The sequence below is a fragment of the Micropterus dolomieu genome, linkage group LG21, assembly GCF_021292245.1.
Source record: "Micropterus dolomieu isolate WLL.071019.BEF.003 ecotype Adirondacks linkage group LG21, ASM2129224v1, whole genome shotgun sequence".
NCBI lineage: Eukaryota > Metazoa > Chordata > Actinopteri > Centrarchiformes > Centrarchidae > Micropterus > Micropterus dolomieu.
Genome location: NC_060170.1, coordinates 16,732,364 through 16,749,126, shown reverse-complemented (window position 1 = coordinate 16,749,126; position 16,763 = coordinate 16,732,364). Strand labels below are relative to the sequence as shown.

The 16,763-nt window shown below is 41.5% G+C and overlaps 2 protein-coding genes across 4 annotated transcripts in view; one reads left to right on the top strand and one right to left on the bottom strand.

The window, feature by feature from the left end:
• LOC123961009 (LHFPL tetraspan subfamily member 2a protein-like) overlaps positions 1 to 8,102 on the top strand; it is a 13,221-nt gene extending 5,119 nt beyond the window's left edge. For 2 of the 3 annotated variants that reach the window (XM_046036092.1, XM_046036094.1), the window contains exons 2-3: positions 4,721 to 5,469; positions 6,453 to 8,102. In XM_046036092.1, coding sequence (XP_045892048.1) covers positions 5,058 to 5,469; positions 6,453 to 6,709 — 669 coding nt within the window. In that variant the 5' untranslated portion in view covers positions 4,721 to 5,057 and the 3' untranslated portion in view covers positions 6,710 to 8,102. Of the gene's footprint in view, positions 1 to 259; positions 341 to 4,720; positions 5,470 to 6,452 lie in introns of those variants that run through there. The other variant, XM_046036093.1, reaches the window with a different exon arrangement.
• A 394-nt stretch (positions 8,103 to 8,496) lies between these two features.
• On the bottom strand, positions 8,497 to 16,401 carry LOC123960760 (secretory carrier-associated membrane protein 1-like). The gene is made up of 9 exons (XM_046035695.1): positions 16,130 to 16,401; positions 14,922 to 15,002; positions 14,583 to 14,693; positions 13,951 to 14,062; positions 12,987 to 13,115; positions 12,491 to 12,650; positions 12,009 to 12,110; positions 11,805 to 11,922; positions 8,497 to 11,363 (listed from the first exon to the last, which is right to left on the bottom strand). Exons 1-9 carry the CDS (start codon positions 16,184 to 16,186, stop codon positions 11,202 to 11,204), a joined length of 1,032 nt encoding a protein of 343 aa, XP_045891651.1. The 5' UTR covers positions 16,187 to 16,401; the 3' UTR covers positions 8,497 to 11,201.
• Between the last annotated feature and the right edge of the window lie 362 nt (positions 16,402 to 16,763).

Below are 16,763 nucleotides of genomic sequence, written 5' to 3'. Positions count from 1 at the left end.
CCCCCCCCCCCCCCCCCCCCCCCCCCCCCCACACACACACACACACGTGCAAATCATCACATATGTCGAATAGAATCATTATCAGACAAGAACTCACAGATACATTTGTAACCTTATGTGTCAATATCATTATCAAAAAACGGAAGCGAAAGCCCTGCTGCACACTTCCTCAAGATACTCTACTCTTTACCCCAGTAGAAAAAGTCCCTTAAAGTTTTCATCTCTCTTTGAGTGCTGTCCTTGGTGAGACTACAGAGAGCCATGATGGGGTATAAGTGAAGAGATTTCCTGTAAGAACTGGGGGAGATCCCACAAGGTGCCTGCTGACTGCAGAAACAAGGTATGTTTAGGCGCCATCCCTGTAGTTTAAAGAGGCAAAGCTGCTAATTTGAGGGCATTGTAGTCTTAACAGACAGCACCGTGTCCGGCCTGGATGGACTATAATCACAAACCAAAACTGTAGCCTGGGTGGCTGAAAGCAAAAAGTCATACAAACAAACATCCACACACACATTACATGCTGTGGGTACTCCTAAACGATCCACATTTACACACACATGGTTATTCAGGATGCACACACTGAAAATAGCGTTCTGTAGTGTAATGATTGCTATAAATGGTGAACTTTCTGTGCGGTGAATCAGACTGAGCGAGTGATGTTGTGTGAATCCATTGTAACTACTGCAGAATGGAAACTGTCATAACAACAAGGAGAGCCATGGTTTATGAGGAGGCTTGGAATAAAGTCAAGGACTATAATAGAATAGGGTGCACCCCACACCATCCTGAAACACATGAACACACTTCACATATCTGATTATATTGTACTCTACTATTGTACTACAAAATGCAGACATGTTTCTTCAGAAATTCCTTTTATACTTTTTTTCAGAAACATGTGAGGAGTGACTGTTTCGATTGAAAGGAGATAGGTTGACTGATGATTCTCACAATGCACGATTGTGCCTCAGAGACAGTTGGACAGACACGGATGCTTCCTGTTTGCTTCCTGTTTATGTCTGGCATTTCCTTTTTGGTTGATAATGAATTATAACATTGCCGTAGCCTCTTTATCCTGTTGCTATAACTTAACTACCGTAACTTAAATTCAACAGACTAATACAGCAAGTTCAACTTTGTTATGATGTACATGTACTTTTATTTTGGGAACCCTTACCCAAACTCTCTCTTTGAGGTCTACTTCCGGGGGCGTATTTTCGTGGAATGCAGCCGCAGGACTCCAGCAGATGTGAATTACTGTGTGATGTGAATTAAAAATTGTTAGGCTGAACCAAGTAGTCGCAGAAGAGAGAGGGGTGGGTAGAGGTTATTTTTGTTAAGTTTAGATTTTTTTTGGCCAATAGCCATTTGTATATTGAAAATGGAAATATCAGTATGGATAAACTGTAAATATGTTTTAAAGTTATTGAGGGAGTGTCAATGTGCCCTTCACTGTATAATGGTGCTGGTAGAAAGGGGTAGGTGTACGGTTTATGCCAGGTGGGAAAGCAGTGTAAGGTGTTAGAGAGCGGGGTCAGGTTGGGTGTCACCTCAGCTGCTGCACCTATGAGACTGTTTTTGTTGTTTTCAGCCAGCTACCTGTTTGGTGAGTTGTGGAACTTTTTTAACTTGGGAATGGACACTAGTAAAAATCAGAGCTCTGGAAAAAAAATCATTGTTGACCGATGTTGCTTATTTCTCTCTCACGCACCGCTGTCTTTCATCCTGTTTGTAAGGGTTCACCACCATCAAAACCTTACACTCAGTTTATCTTCAAGCTGGGTAATTATATTTAGACTATTTATATTTAGAGTATTTTGACAGTGAGGATTCATGTTCTCTAATTATGATGCAAAATTGTAGAATGAGAATAAAGCAGACTAAGTGGAGACTTCCCCTGAAACTCTGCACAAGCTGAGGAGATGGAATGAGATGAACTTGGGAATGTCACAGATAGGAATCACCGTCAAACTCAGACAAAGCAAACCTGTGCACAAGCTGGAAGCACAATCGTTCATACTGATGGTAACTACTACCATGAACTGCAGACACGAATGATTCCTGCTGAACTGAATCACGCCCGCATCTCAAGTGTTTCAAATGTGGTACCTGCTCTTCAGATGTTGTCATGCCTGTGACTTTGTTATTGTAACCGAGTTCTTCTTATGAACCAGTCAGCCTTTTTAGCTGCATGAGATAATACTCTTATTTTGTGGCCTGGGAAATGTGTTTTGCCTTGAACTGACTCAGATCATCTCTTTCAATATACATCAGTGTTCATTCCCTACAGATGTGGTGGGATGATTTACCATCCTAAATGGAGGCTGGCGAGGAGGTTATGTATAACCTAATACCACAGTTATTCCCCTCAGGACATCAGGGTGACATAGGTTTAGGTTTTAATGAATGTTTGTGTGCTGAACTTTTCATCACCAGCAAAATGACACATTCAGCAAGAATTGGAGCGAAAAAATTATTAAAAAAAATTAAACCTTGCTCTGAGTTAAAGCCTGATTTAGTTTATAACTAGTGCAGACTGGAGACATTTTTTAAAGAGTATCTTTACCAAAATTACAACTAGATCTCACTTGTAGTGGTGGTGTCAAGCGATGCAAAAAAAGGTTTGGTTTTATGTTGGCAGATTTTGAGATACCAGTTTGAGATTTATGAACCAACCCTGGTACAATGGAGGTGATTGGAAACGTGTTAATGCTCGAAGAATTGAAGAAATACATTTAAATAATAACAGCAACTTGTATTTTTAGAAAAGAAAATCCCGTTACTCTGGATAGTCCACAAACCTTGCTGTCTACAGTGTGAAGGACTATTTCTTCATTAGAAAGTTATTCTAAAGAATGAAAATACCGGGATAGTTTTTAATAGTCTCTGGATAGGACTCAGAGTTGCTGCCCTCATTTAAAATTTGCTCAGCTATTTAAATGTCTTGTGCTTGTTGGGCTTAATCATAACAAAACATAGCTATACAGGCAGGATTGGAATGGGGACATCATCTTCTTACGCCCGAGCCATAAAAATAGGTAAATCCATTAAAAATTTAAACGACAGAAACTGACACACAAATGGCAACAAAAGAAGAAGAAATCAATAAAACCTGGACAGACTGTTTGACATTGACTTACAGGAATTAACTGAGAAGTTAAATGCTCGACCGCTACCACAGCTTCTGCCAAATGAGTAAATGTAATGTAATGTTGGCTAAAAGTGATTCCAGTGTGATGGTTACGTCACACGCTGCAGATTCAATGGGGCAAACCAAAGCAAACTAATCCCCTCCTCCAAAACAGAAATCTGCTAACATGAACAGAATGTCAAGCTGAACTAATGAAATTAAACAGCAATGGTAATTTAGTCTAATTATCAGTGTAACCTTTTAATGCTGCAAGCACAAGAATGAAATTCTCTTCACCTCCATTGAATTGGGGTGGAGGCTCTCATTTCAGAGTCGGAAATCTGCAAACCTCAGCCATTAAAACCAACACTGTCTGCATGGCTAGATACCAGTAGAGACCCTTTCAACTTCTCACAACGTTTTTTGGTGGAGATACACAGACTTGGAAATATCAGGGACTTCCCCTGACTCCACCAGTGAGATCCACCAAGACAGCAGGGTCCACCACACTGTATTTAAAACCAGATCCCACATATTTTCCTGTGTATATCATAATGCTGGATCATGACATCATAGGGCTTCTGAGAAACCTCGGTGCTCCCATGAGACCACGGCTGTGTCGAGGCCATGGTGGTCACAGCAACTAAATCATAACATAGCAACAGTATCGCAACCGCTTTGATTGGGACCTAGACACACTCAATACCAACACACACACACACACACACACACACACACACACACACACACACACACACACACACACACACACACACACACACACACACACACACAGGTTGAGAGGATTGCGCTGGAAATGTCATCTGTTACAGGTTAAAAGTCTTTTGTAATCAAGTTTTGATTGCTGTTGAATAAAGAACACAGGCTTAGAGTTTTTGCTGCAGCATCAAAGTTAACATCATAAATGCTGTGATAAAGCCAATAACCACTCCCTCTAATGTACTGCATTTATTCAGACTGTAATTTAAATTGTGAACTGACTGACTGATATAGCTCCAGTTGATGTCATGTGTGTGTTTGCCACCGCAGTGAGGATCTGGCATGTTATGCTGTGTCTTACTGTCAAATGCGGCATGCTGTAACAGAACTCTGCGCTCATATGTGTTGATAGCTGCTCAGTAGTAAAACACACAAGGCTCCAGTCATTTTGCAGATAAAATGAAACACACAAAGGCCTAGTGATCTAGAGTGAAATGACAACAGGATGAACTTTGTTGTCTCTAGCGTGTGTGTGTGAGATTCATCTTGAATGTTCCAAAAGACATCTGGAAGTGTTGCTCATGGTACACTCACAGCTGACTGATAGTGAATCTGAAGTAGCACTGTGTGGGAAGGTCATGGGTGAGGATGGGTCTATTTGATGAGAATGATACAAATTAGACATCCTGTGGGGCATCCAGCAAATACAAGGGAGCTTGATGACTCATAGTGGATGGGAAATGAGTCGCTGCTTATCCTTCTTACACTGTGTCCCTCTTTTCACTCCCTTTCCCCTTGTACCAGTCGTTTACTTCCACTTCATATGTATACAGATTCTTCTCTGACCCTCGTTCGTCTCTGTGTCTGTAGGCGTGTTTTTCAGACGGTACCATGGCTGAGGGAAGTTGCTTTGGAGCATTGTAGCCGTTTGGGATGACCAGATCCAGACCTTGCATGAAAGAAGAAGAGGGGAAAGCAAAGAATAAAGAATCACGAAAGGAGGGGAAACATCTGCTCTGAGAAGATAAGATCAGTGGCCCATTTGGATCTGAACAGGGAACCTGCTGGACCTTTCTCTTTGTAAGGAAAGGAATTTAAACTCCCCAATATCAGTGCCCTGTCACTTGGAGGAGCTTGAAAGGGCTTCAACTATTTTCATTTTTTGTTCTTATCAGTTGTTGGTACCATCTCAGAAAGCCTTAACGCCATGTGCCAAGTGATTGTAACATGCCGCTCCATGCTCTGGACACTGCTCAGTATTGTAGTGGCCTTTGCTGAGCTCATTGCCTTCATGAGCCCCGATTGGTTGCTGGGAATCCCTCAGTCGGACTCCAGTGTGAACGGGGCGGGAGTGGACTCTGGGGAGTACCGGCCATCTCTTGGACTCTACAGCCGCTGCCTTCGTATCGGGACCCGGGGAATAGGGGTGAGCTGCGGGCCCTACGCCGGGACATTTGCAGAAGTGGCCAGTGGCTTCTGGCAGGCTGCCATGTTGTTTCTGGCAGCAGGGACGTTAGTATTAGGAGGAGTGGCCTGCATCTCCATCTTCAGCCTGTGCTTCCAGAGCATCCTTAAGAAAAGCATATTCAACATCTGTGGACTGCTCCAGGCTATTGCAGGTGAGACAGCTATCTCTCTGTGTGTGTGTGTGTGTGTGTGTGTGTGTGTGTGTGTGTGTGTGTTTTCAGACATTGAATATCTTGGTCTGTTTCCTAAAGAAGGCAGGTGGACTGTGAAAACTGATGGAAACAAGTCCAGGACTTTATTGTTCTATCCCTGTCTGAAATGTTGTGCTTTTTTCCCAAAAATATTTCAGATGTATGATGAAAAAAGTTACTAAGATAAAGACTCAGACAAGATGAAGATCTATGGTTTCTGCAAAATAGACATCTGAAGTAAAGTCAAAACTGAAAATATTGATTCAATTGTTTGCACTTTTTTGTTGAGTTTTTAGTGTTCATATCAAACAATGGTTTCACCCCCAAAATGGGCCATGCTTCCTCTACGTTCATGCATTCAAAGTTTGAAGTTTAAAAGGAAGTAAGGTCTCAGCAAATGTGCATCCTTTAAATTGAATGTTTGTGTGCCTGAGCTCAGAAAAAGATGTGAAGAATCATGGACAAACTCAAGCAGTGAAAGAGTTACACCTCACAAGCTTCAGGAGCTAATTCTAATAATCTGGGACCTGTGACACGTGGTTTATAGTGGTTTCATGTCCATGCAAGCAAATTGCTGGACGTTTTTATAATCATGATTAGGCCTTTAGGGAATTTCAGTGTTGCTGTTGAGTTTACAAGCTGGCAGTCTCATAGACCAACCAAACTTCTCTAAATCTTTTTGCATGTTTCTTTCAACAATGGGATCTCGCAGGTGTGTTTGACTGGACAGGGCTGTCGAGTAGGTAATCTGTCATAGTGTGACATCACTGTAGGGGCGGCATTTCCTCCCATAACAAATCAAATGCTTGTCAGTTGAAAAATGGATGATCCATCACCAGATCTGAGTCACCACATTCCCAGCTGCACTGCGTTCTGTTTGTGCTTTCAGCCCCTGTGTTTACATGTACTGACTAAACCCCTCATCTCATCTGCTCTCCCTCCAGGCCTGTTGCTGATGGTGGGCCTCATGCTGTACCCTGCTGGTTGGGGTTCAGAGAAGGTGATTGGCTACTGCGGCCCCGAGGCCTCGCCCTTTAAGCCAGCTCTGTGTTCTCTCGGCTGGGCGTTCTACGCAGCGATCGGGGGAACGCTTTCAACGTTCCTGTGTGCTGTTTTGTCTGCACAGGCTGAGATCGCCACCTCGAGCGATAAGGTTCAGGAGGAGATTGAGGAGGGGAAGAGTCTGATCTGCTTGCTCTGAGCTTCCAGAAACCTTGGGAAACTCCAGGAAATATAAAGACATCTGTACATCTCAGTGGAGGGAGGACATACATTTCTCTAAGGGATTTTCTTCATGATAGCCTGGATAAAATCAGCTGATTATTAAAAAGATAGAAGTCTTTGTAACAGTTTTTTTAATCGTTCGGCATGGGGTTCTCTTCTCTAACTTGCTGGGGCCTGTCTGGTGATACCAAGACAAAGGAAAAAATGTACTGCTTCAGATACCAAGATACTGTTTGTTAATGCCTGAAACAAACCACTGTAGTGAAATAGCAGGAGATTAGTTAAAGAAATGAGTAGTAGATATGCCTTAAGTGTTATTGTGAGCAGGTCAGTAAAACAGTGTGTAGGTTTGTAACGTCATTATAATGTTCATTCTCACGGTTCACCTGCAAACCTCAACAAGCCACTGAATACTAACAGATGTGTCCACTAAAACACCCATCAACAGCTTGCATATGTTCTGTGTGTATATGTGTGTGTTATAGACATTAACTGTTTCAAAGTGTGGCTGATTCTGTGGCGCAGCAGGACAGTCAGGCTGTAACTTTAGATTTGCCACTTAAGGGATTGTTAACTCCTGTTAAATGGATTGTTTGCTGGTCCACTGCAGCTTATTAACTAGCGGAGTGTGTGCAGAGAAGGAAGAGAGACTTTGCCACATGTTTCACTGTGGTGAATTTTCATAAGGGGATGTTTGCTCACAGTGAGATAAAGCAGGCAGACCATAGTGTATCATGAGTTACCTTATGGCACACCATTCAGAAAAGACCTAGCTTTGTAAAGACACTAAAAAGTGGGGGCGGGGAATTAAAAAGCCTTTGTTGAGGCATATCGACACAAATGCAAAAACTCCAAATAGGTCATTAGTGTTGTCATTTCAACATGCTGAAAAGCTGATTAAGGCAGGCTTCTTTGTTTGCTTGGTACTTTTGGATTCCTCAAAATCACCTGATACAGTGTGTTGCACTTGGTCTTTAATTCATTTCACATTCTATTCACTTGTTTTTTCAGTTTTTTCCCCCCAACAATTCTGTATTAAGTTGCTGTAAATGTAACGTGATTGCTTTTATTCCTTGTAGATCAGATGTGCAATAATTCAACTATAGTGTGTTTGCTGTGAGAGTGAGTCGACTGAGAGGTTGAGACTGAAGAGTGAAATCATGGCATGGATTTGTATTTTTAAAAAAAGCATTTCTAGTCTGTCTGTGCTTAAATTAATATGTTGACTGTTTTTTTGTTACATTAACAAAAGAGTAACAGCAACTGTGGCACATTGTATGTATGATGCTGCATGTTTGAGAGGTTATGTGTGAGGAGAGATAGTCTGTACTTTTTTACTCGAATAAACCAGGCATTCTTTAGTAAATTCATCTGTGGTAAGTTTGTGAAAACTTTCTTTTACTCTGATGTGCCTTAGTTCCTACCTTCTTACTTATGTTAAGTTCCTGTTAAACCCAAACCTTCTGAGGAAACACTGACACCTAGAGATGGAAAGTAGACTTATTTGGAACAGTGAACATCAACTTTTTGGGTGAATTCCTCACATCTGCTATGTGTACACAAACTGTAAAAATGGTGACTAGACATACTTTCTTTTTAAAAGGTCATAAGCAAAAATGTTGGGAAACCACTGGTGCATACTACAGATCCTAAGCAAGCTAAACATTTTTGGCTTTATGGAGACTTGGCAAGCCTTCACTTTGGTTCCAGTAATTATTTTTGCGAATTTACATACATAGGAAGCAGATATCTGAAAATCCACATACATTTCTTTCAAATTTTATTTCATGTTAATACCATAAATATACAAAACTCAAACTATTTCACATGCAACAAAGGCCAGACAGGAGTGCATTACGTTTTCTTTTTACATGTGATTGATAATGGGGATCAAATTTGCAACTTTACAAAATATACAAGTGTCCCTTTTGAATAGGTTTGTACTCTGATTCAGTGAAATAACATGGTCACAGGTCAATAACACAGTTTTGTGTCGGCAACACATCGTTTTGTACTGCAGACCAGCTCACCAAATACATCAAGAAATGACCCACTATGGCATGGCTTCATATCACAACTGTTTAAAACTATAGATACATGGGAGTCATGTGGGTGTTTTGAAGTGTAACATCTTAAAGTAAAACATGGCAAGGGAACACATCACAAAGATTTAAAAACAAATCTATATGGACATTTGGTAGATTTCTCACAGCTTTTCAGGACATAGAATAACACTTGAGGGAGGTTTAGTTGTCCCTTTCATACCAATCACACACACGTCCTCATCCACGCCTCTTGCAAGGTCACGTTGCAACGTCGTTAAACACTTTAAAATCTAGCTGATGCTATGATCATGCCATTACAAAACCACACAAACATAATACATGTCAAATCAAACTGAACAAAATTGAAATGCCAAAACAACTTAAATTACACCATAAATAAAATAAAAAATGTTTGTCTTTTGCACTAATTCCAACATAAAACAAGAAATGTGCAATGAAATCTAAAACAATATTTCCAAACAAAACAATATTGCCAAGATGTAGGCCAAGTACGTCACGACAAATTGTTGACCTTCAACTTAGTAACGCTCATTTTATTCACTATGTTTAGCCCATACATGTGTAATAACAGCAGTATCAGTCATCTATCATGCACATCTTCAGACACACACCACCACTATGAGAGGTTCTAAAGCATGACACAGACGTAAACCACGTCTATATTTCACTTCAGTGAAAGTAGCCTGTACGAATTATTGTTGAATAACACTGATATTATTGTACATCAGTTAATGCATCTTAGTGATATCACTGAATGTGCATCAAGTCCTATCCTCTGTTATCTTAATGCTTATTTTGGCTATTAAACTTCTGATGCCAGTAATCCAATACTGGCAGAGGAAAGTCACTGGACTTAGTCTGTAAAAAAGCAAACAGACTGTTAGTCTATGTATCAATGTTTTTACTATTTTATGAATGCAGATAAAAAAAATGCAGCTTTATCACTGTCCAGGTCGACTTCTGTGAGAAAAGGCAGGTCACTTCTTTCAGTTCCCCTTATGTATGGTGTGTCCTTTTCAAGAGGAGACATGACAGCAGGAGGCCACGACCAAGCGGCTCTCAAATTCATAGCAGCGTTAGTTTTTAACCAAGTGTGAAGGGCTGCAAAAAAAAACTGAGAGACAGCCACATAGTAGTCTGTTAGTCATTCATACATAAAGGAAAATGCGAACGTTTCTCAAGTTTTTCCCCCTTTTAGTGCACCAGGCCATGAAAGAATCTGACTGAACCTCTTTTAGGTTTGTGGACTGAACTAGTGACATACTGACCAGGGGTGTTCAGTGTGTCAAACATCATCTCTTAGTCAATCAGCCACTGGGATATGCAATACCTTTACAGCCCACTTCTTACAACAAACCAAGGGGAAAATAAGTAGGCAAACATTCCCCCAAAACCAGATACAACCTGTGGCCAGAATAAAAGGCTTATAGTGTACAGAATGACTTTGCCAAAGAAGCAGCTACCTTGGGTTGTGCTAAACATGCACGTCGTTATCATGCTGTCAAATCTTGGTAAGCCGCAGAGATGCTGACCCAAGCCCACACCGCCAATCAAGGTAGCACACAAAGTGCGAATAACTGTTAGACTGACAGGTATCACTGGAGCACTGCTGGGGGCTGCAGGCAGGTCTTTAACGAAGAACATAACGACATATTTCTATTTATATGGAACAGAGTCACAGATATAGGACAAGGTACAGTCTACCTTTCAGATGACTGTCTGGATGACTGGATTATAAAAAATAAAAAAACAGAAGTCAGAACCACAATTTTCTTAAGAGTGAAGTACACATTCACACACAGGCCCAGCCATTCAAACACACACTGTACTTTCGGTATGTGACCAAGAAAACAGAACTATGTGCAAAACACCATGATCAGATTATCCCTTTTCATGACTCTGCTGTATTAACCAGACAGGAAGCTGTTTGGAGGTCATCACCATGACAAAAATAAGGTATGTGGAACCTGCGACCTCTGCCTGACCTGGGATCACCTCAAGGGTATAGAAGAACTGGGAAAGCGAGGGGGTGAGATGAAATCCCACACACTCAGAGCACACCTTGAGTCACTTAGTGGATGTTCCAAGGGATGTTTGGAGACAGTTATCTGACTGAAAAGCAGACAGGAAGGATGTAGGAGAGTATTTTTACTGAACTTGATTTTAAGCGGAGGTGGACAACTCTGCTCACTTTATCTTTTATTTATCTTTATTCCTCTGTTATTTCTGGCCTCTGACTCTTAGCATAAGTCATAATCAATCCTAGCATAACAACATTCATAAATAGAATCAATTTGATCTGAGAGCCTGCAGGGCCAGAGTTGTGCACCTCCAACTTTTGAGTGTGTGTATATATGCTTTTTGTGTGTGAGCTTGTGTATATTTGTATGTGTGTGTGTCAGTTTATGGCTGAGATTTGAAGGCCCCACGAGCGGCATTGGTTGCAGCATTAGCTGCAGCGTTGGCGGCTGCAGTCTGAACAGTCTTGTTAGACATGACCCCCGTCGCAAACTCCTGTTGGGCCTTCTCAAAACTAGCACCAGTGGTACGATACAGAGCGTGCACCTGGAAAATAAAAAGCAGACAAGAAAATTTGTTGGAATCAATTTCAATCTACCACGAGACATTTAGCACAGAATTCAGTTGGGCAGATGTTTCACTTCCTGGCTAATCACAACACTGACATTTGGCTCAACATTAGTGAATAATAATGACACACAGTGTCCTGTTTATTCTTGAAACCTCGCTAATGCCTGCTTCGAGTCACACTTTCTGTCACTGTCAGCATGTTAGAGAACATCTGTTCCGTTATAAATACAACAAAATAGATATACTAAAAACATTTATTGTAATTTGCCTCATTAACCTGCTTTTAACCTTATTTTCATCAGGTAACCCAGCCAGAAGTAACCCGGCCCACTGCCATTTGGTTTCTTACATCTCAGGCAGAGTCTATAAAACATAGCACCTGGTGTTCACATGTAGAGAACTCTGTGATTGTGTTACCTTTTTAAACATAATGAGCGAGCCCACAGACAGTGCCGTGAACAGAGCTGCAATCAGTAACATGATGATGCCCACTGGGATACTGGTGTTGAGACCAGTTAAAGCTGCGATCCAACCACTGGCAAAACAAAACAAAGACGATGTGAGTGAACTTCAGTACACACTCATGGAGGTACAGAATCAATGAAAGAGCAACGTGCTCACCATGTTCCCCAGTCAGCGATGCCAATAGTCTGTAGGACATGAACTCCAAACTGACAGATATAGACGAAGAAGAAGACAAAGAAGCGGAATGAACTGTCACTCCTACAGTGGAGACAGAGAGCGAGGTAGTGAGAGAGCAATTTGGAGGCAATAAATTTTTTTAAATATTGTCGCTAATTCATCCTCCACTAAACATGAATTCCTCTCTGCTTCCATCAGTCTGAGTCTGCCTTCATCCGTGTTTTTACTTTATACACTCTTCCCGTATAATAAAATATTCTTGGGAATTGGTAAGTGTAGGGTTTGAAAAAGAGAAGATAATAAAGAAGGAGCTTCTATAACCCCACGAAATAACACATTCAAAGTCAACAGCCCAGCAGTTACCGCCTTTTGCTTTATCAGTAGTGTTTGCCCACAGAGACATGTTTCTGCTTCTTTCTACTGCTGCAGGAGGCAGTGTCATTTTTCATGTATCTGCTTACCTGAAAGCCCCGTAAAGCGGTCTGTACCAGCAGACGAAAGAACAGGGGGTAAACAGCAGAAACCACAGCATGGCCAGGCCAAAATCTACACCACGAGATGTGTCCACACAGAACCAGGCCATGCAGCCAAACATGTTCACAAAGAGGGTGCCTGCATGAACTGGTAGAAAAACAAGATCTTTAGTGTCATTTCAGTACAAAAACACAGCAAACTATAATTTATGCTCAGCTAAATACGTAAAAAATGTCTTTGTTTCAAATGTCAAGAGTCTGCTTATTTTTTTGATAATTCTGAAGTGTGCAGGGCAATCTTAGCGTAACAACATTCCTAAGTAAAGTCAGAGCAGAGCAGGTATCTTCTCTTGCAATGCAATATGTGGGTGAGTCTTGTAAACCCACATGTTCTGTGGAGTGTGTGAGACAATTAAAATACATAAAAATAATAATATCCACTGGTATAGGAGCAAAACTGGGGTGTGTCAGAGGATCCACTTACACATCCAAAGGTTGTACATGATCTTGACAGTCTTTTGGAACTCTACAGGAATGTCCACTGCAATATCATGATAGAAACACGGGCCAACAGGGAACTTCTCTGGCAGTGGAGGCCAGTTGTTCTTACGCCCTGTTTGGACAAAAGAGAGGATGATTAGTAGGGCTGCACAATATATTGTTGTTTCGGCATCTCCATTGCAATGTGCCCACGCGCAATAGTCACAATGTAGTACGTGCAATGTCAAGAAGTCAAGAAGAAGTTTTGATCAACTGTGGATTTGATCAACAATTAGATTTTGAAAATTGGCCGTTTTACAAAAATTTATGGCGGATCAAAAATGTGCTTGAATGTTTTCGGAGTTGAGGAGCTCCACAAGACCAGTCAGCTTACAGACCGCTCTTGTCCCACAGTCACACAGACCAATGCAGCAGACAACTCCAGTGACAACGGTAGAGGAAACCATGGATGTAAGATTTTCTTACCGCTTATCTGTCTTTACATTCTGAGTAATGTTGAAACCATAGACTTATATAACAAAGTTGAAACATTTAACTTAAATCAAGAGACAGCTGGTGTGTGTGAGTCACGTTGAACATTACGTCGCGGCAGTTGTGTGTGGTGTTGCTATAACGACCAATGGAGGACGGCAGGCCAAAACCGAGTTGAGTAGAGTCGAGTCCAGGCGAGTCGAGCTGGTACCAGCAGTGGAAAAGAGGCTTATTTCTAGAGGTGCTTCCATAGAATGCATAATAAATAAACATACATAGTTTCATATGTAATATGTGACTCAGAGAGTTATAATGATCATAACAAATGGAGTTTGTTATGACCATTATGTATTTGCCATGATAACACATCAACTTTCTTATCAACACTGTCATGAATCTAGCTTTGATTGGGAATGACCATTCAGACTCTGAAGTTAATGAGGTGAATACAGAGAGCGAGTGATGGACTGACTGACCTCCAGCGGCTCCGTGGGACTGTAACTCTCTCTCCCGACGATCTAGCTCTGCGGCTTTCTTTTCCAACTCCTCCTGCCTTCTCAACAACTCAGCCTGAGCACGTGCTTGGTCCTAACAGAGACACAGAAATGCTCTTAAAATTCCCTACCCAACATCTGACAAGAGTTCCAATCAGATAAGTAATGACGGTGTTTTGCCACTCAAGTGAGCTTAGGTGTGTTAGTTTAAGAAGGGAAAAAAAGCAGGCTACACACAAAGGGATTGGAAAAGCTATCAGCTACTGTTGTTCACTCACTTGTCTTCTGTAGTTAGTATTAAACTAGCTCTAAAATTGTACTACAAGAGGAAAGCTACAAGTTGGGAAAGGGAATTAAATGAATTCACACTGGTCAAGACGGTGACATGAAGGGGTACGGAAAACATCAGATGAAAGACAGTACCTCATTACGCCGCAGCTGGGCCATCAGAAAACAGATGAGTATATGAAGGACAAGAGGAAAAGTGAACCAGAAGCAAAGACAGAGAGTGTCTGTGCAATGTTACAGTGAATAGAAATGTTGAGAGTCTATGTCTTCGACCAAGTAAACTACATTTGATTCAGTGTATATGAACATGTTTGTGTGTGTAGTACCTGAGTCTGTTGCTGTGAGTATGCCGGCGGCTCTTCTGTGGGCTTCATGATGGCAGGTTGTGTGTTCTGGGAAGGGGCAGGAGTCGATTTGGGGGCATTTCCAGGAGCCGCCTGTAAGCCAGCATAGACCTGCTATGTTAACAACTGTGCAATCACAAGACTGACCCTAAATCAAAACTGCAATTAGGCCACAGTCACATTTTGTCAGTTAAATCCTCTGTGACTGATAGGTGGAGGAAGAGAGAAAGAGGGTTGTGGATAAGAATGAGGTCACTGGCTCAGAGGCACACAAACACATTCATGCACACACTCATTAATAGGGATGCTAGTTAGGCTGACCGTTCTGGCGTCTGTGAAGGGGTTATACTCCTCCAGACCACCAGGAGGGGCAGACTGGGTCACCTGCGTCACCGAAGGATCCTAAGAGAAGAAAGGACCACAAAGGGTTTCAACGGGAAAAAACTAGAAGCACAAAATCAAAAGCTTATTTATTGTTTTTGTTAACTAACTTTTGATGTGTATGAAAGCCTCCAGCTGACCACACATACACTGGGTCTGTTAATTAATTCGCTCTGACCAGTTATTATTGATGTGTTGAAAACAGGTAGGGTGGAAAGAATAAAAACATTCATGTTACTATATTGTTTTGAAGTGGCCTTTCTTGATCTTGGTGCTACTTGAATCACTATGAATGGGATCAGGTGCAGAGGGAACTGAGAAAGGTTCCTAATTACATGCATACATGATATGGTGGCCCACCATGTGCCCTGAAGAGTCAACAGTTTCCACACTGATTAAAACAACTTCCAGGGGAGGGAGTCAACATGCCAATACAAGGCCTTTATAAGGTGTAGGGATGAAAACCTGCATACTGTTGGTAAAAGGCAGGATAGTTTAGAAGGGCGAATAAACAGCATGAAAAATAAGCTAGATGGAAAACAGTCTAAGAGAAACCTATTTATGTATCACTCCACACCAACATGAGTAAATCAGTGTTACAATACAATATTAGTGTCAAACGTTTACGCGTGCAGTGTATTAACGTTACGTTACATTAACGCAATTAATTATCATAATAGTTTATGTTGGAGCGCCGCTGTGACAATATTTAAATCTCCTTAACCCGTGTCCCAGCTAAATTGGGAAATAACTCTAGGAAATATACCTAACTTAACAGATAGTAACCAGCCGGTTAGCTCTCTACCAAGCTAGCAGGGGGCCAGTAAATGTTTACTGACGGTGGGCACAGCTAAGTTAGCCAGCTAACATCATGTGTCTTTGTTCTTAGTTGGCATACAGCGTTATTACAACGTTGGACACAAACATCAGCAACGTGCTAGGTAATCCATTATATCTTATTTTACAAAGTGAACAGCGATACAATGCGTGAGTAACGAGATAATACTGTAGATTATGATTAGCTCGTTATGCTACCTAGCTGTATGCCAAATGAAAACATGTAGCTAGCTGTCAAGCTAAGCTAAGACAGCAGGGATAAACTGGCCTCATTGGGCTCTGTAGCGTACGTTAGCTAGCTAGCTAACTACCTGAAAGGGATTGCTGAAGTCCGGGTCTGCAAACGGATTGCTGTCAAAATCAGACATTGTACAGTCTTTCTAATAACGGTTTCCTGTGTGGAAGAGCTCCCCGATTCTCCAGGGAAAGTTCAGTCTCTTGATTTGACTGCCTCTCTCTGCTGCCTGCAGTCTTCTCCGCCTCCTCCTGATGGAGACCCCTTGCTTAGCGAGTTAGCCAGTAGCACAAAAAATGGCAGCGGAGGAGAGGATGCGTGATGAGCGGCCCCCTCCTACGTCAGTGTTTCAGCACCGCGGACAGCAAGTCGTCCGGACGGTACAGTACATCTCAACACACCGGTGTACTGGAGCGAGGAACTGCCCTTTGGCCCTGGTGCAGTCTGAGTTTTTATCTCACATATATTACACATAGCGTTTTAATATTTGAGACTTGAACATAGGTGTCATTTACGCTGGGGACATGTCCCCAGCACTTTTTGAAATGGCTAATTGTGACCCCATTAGGCTACTTTTTTAAAGCATAATTTGTTTAAAAAAAAATGTTCAGAAATATAGCTTGCAGTTAAATAATAAATGAAATTGCCCTTAGAAAGGTTTAGTTGCACACATGCAATGCAATTAAAATATGGAAAAAACAAATGTGAAT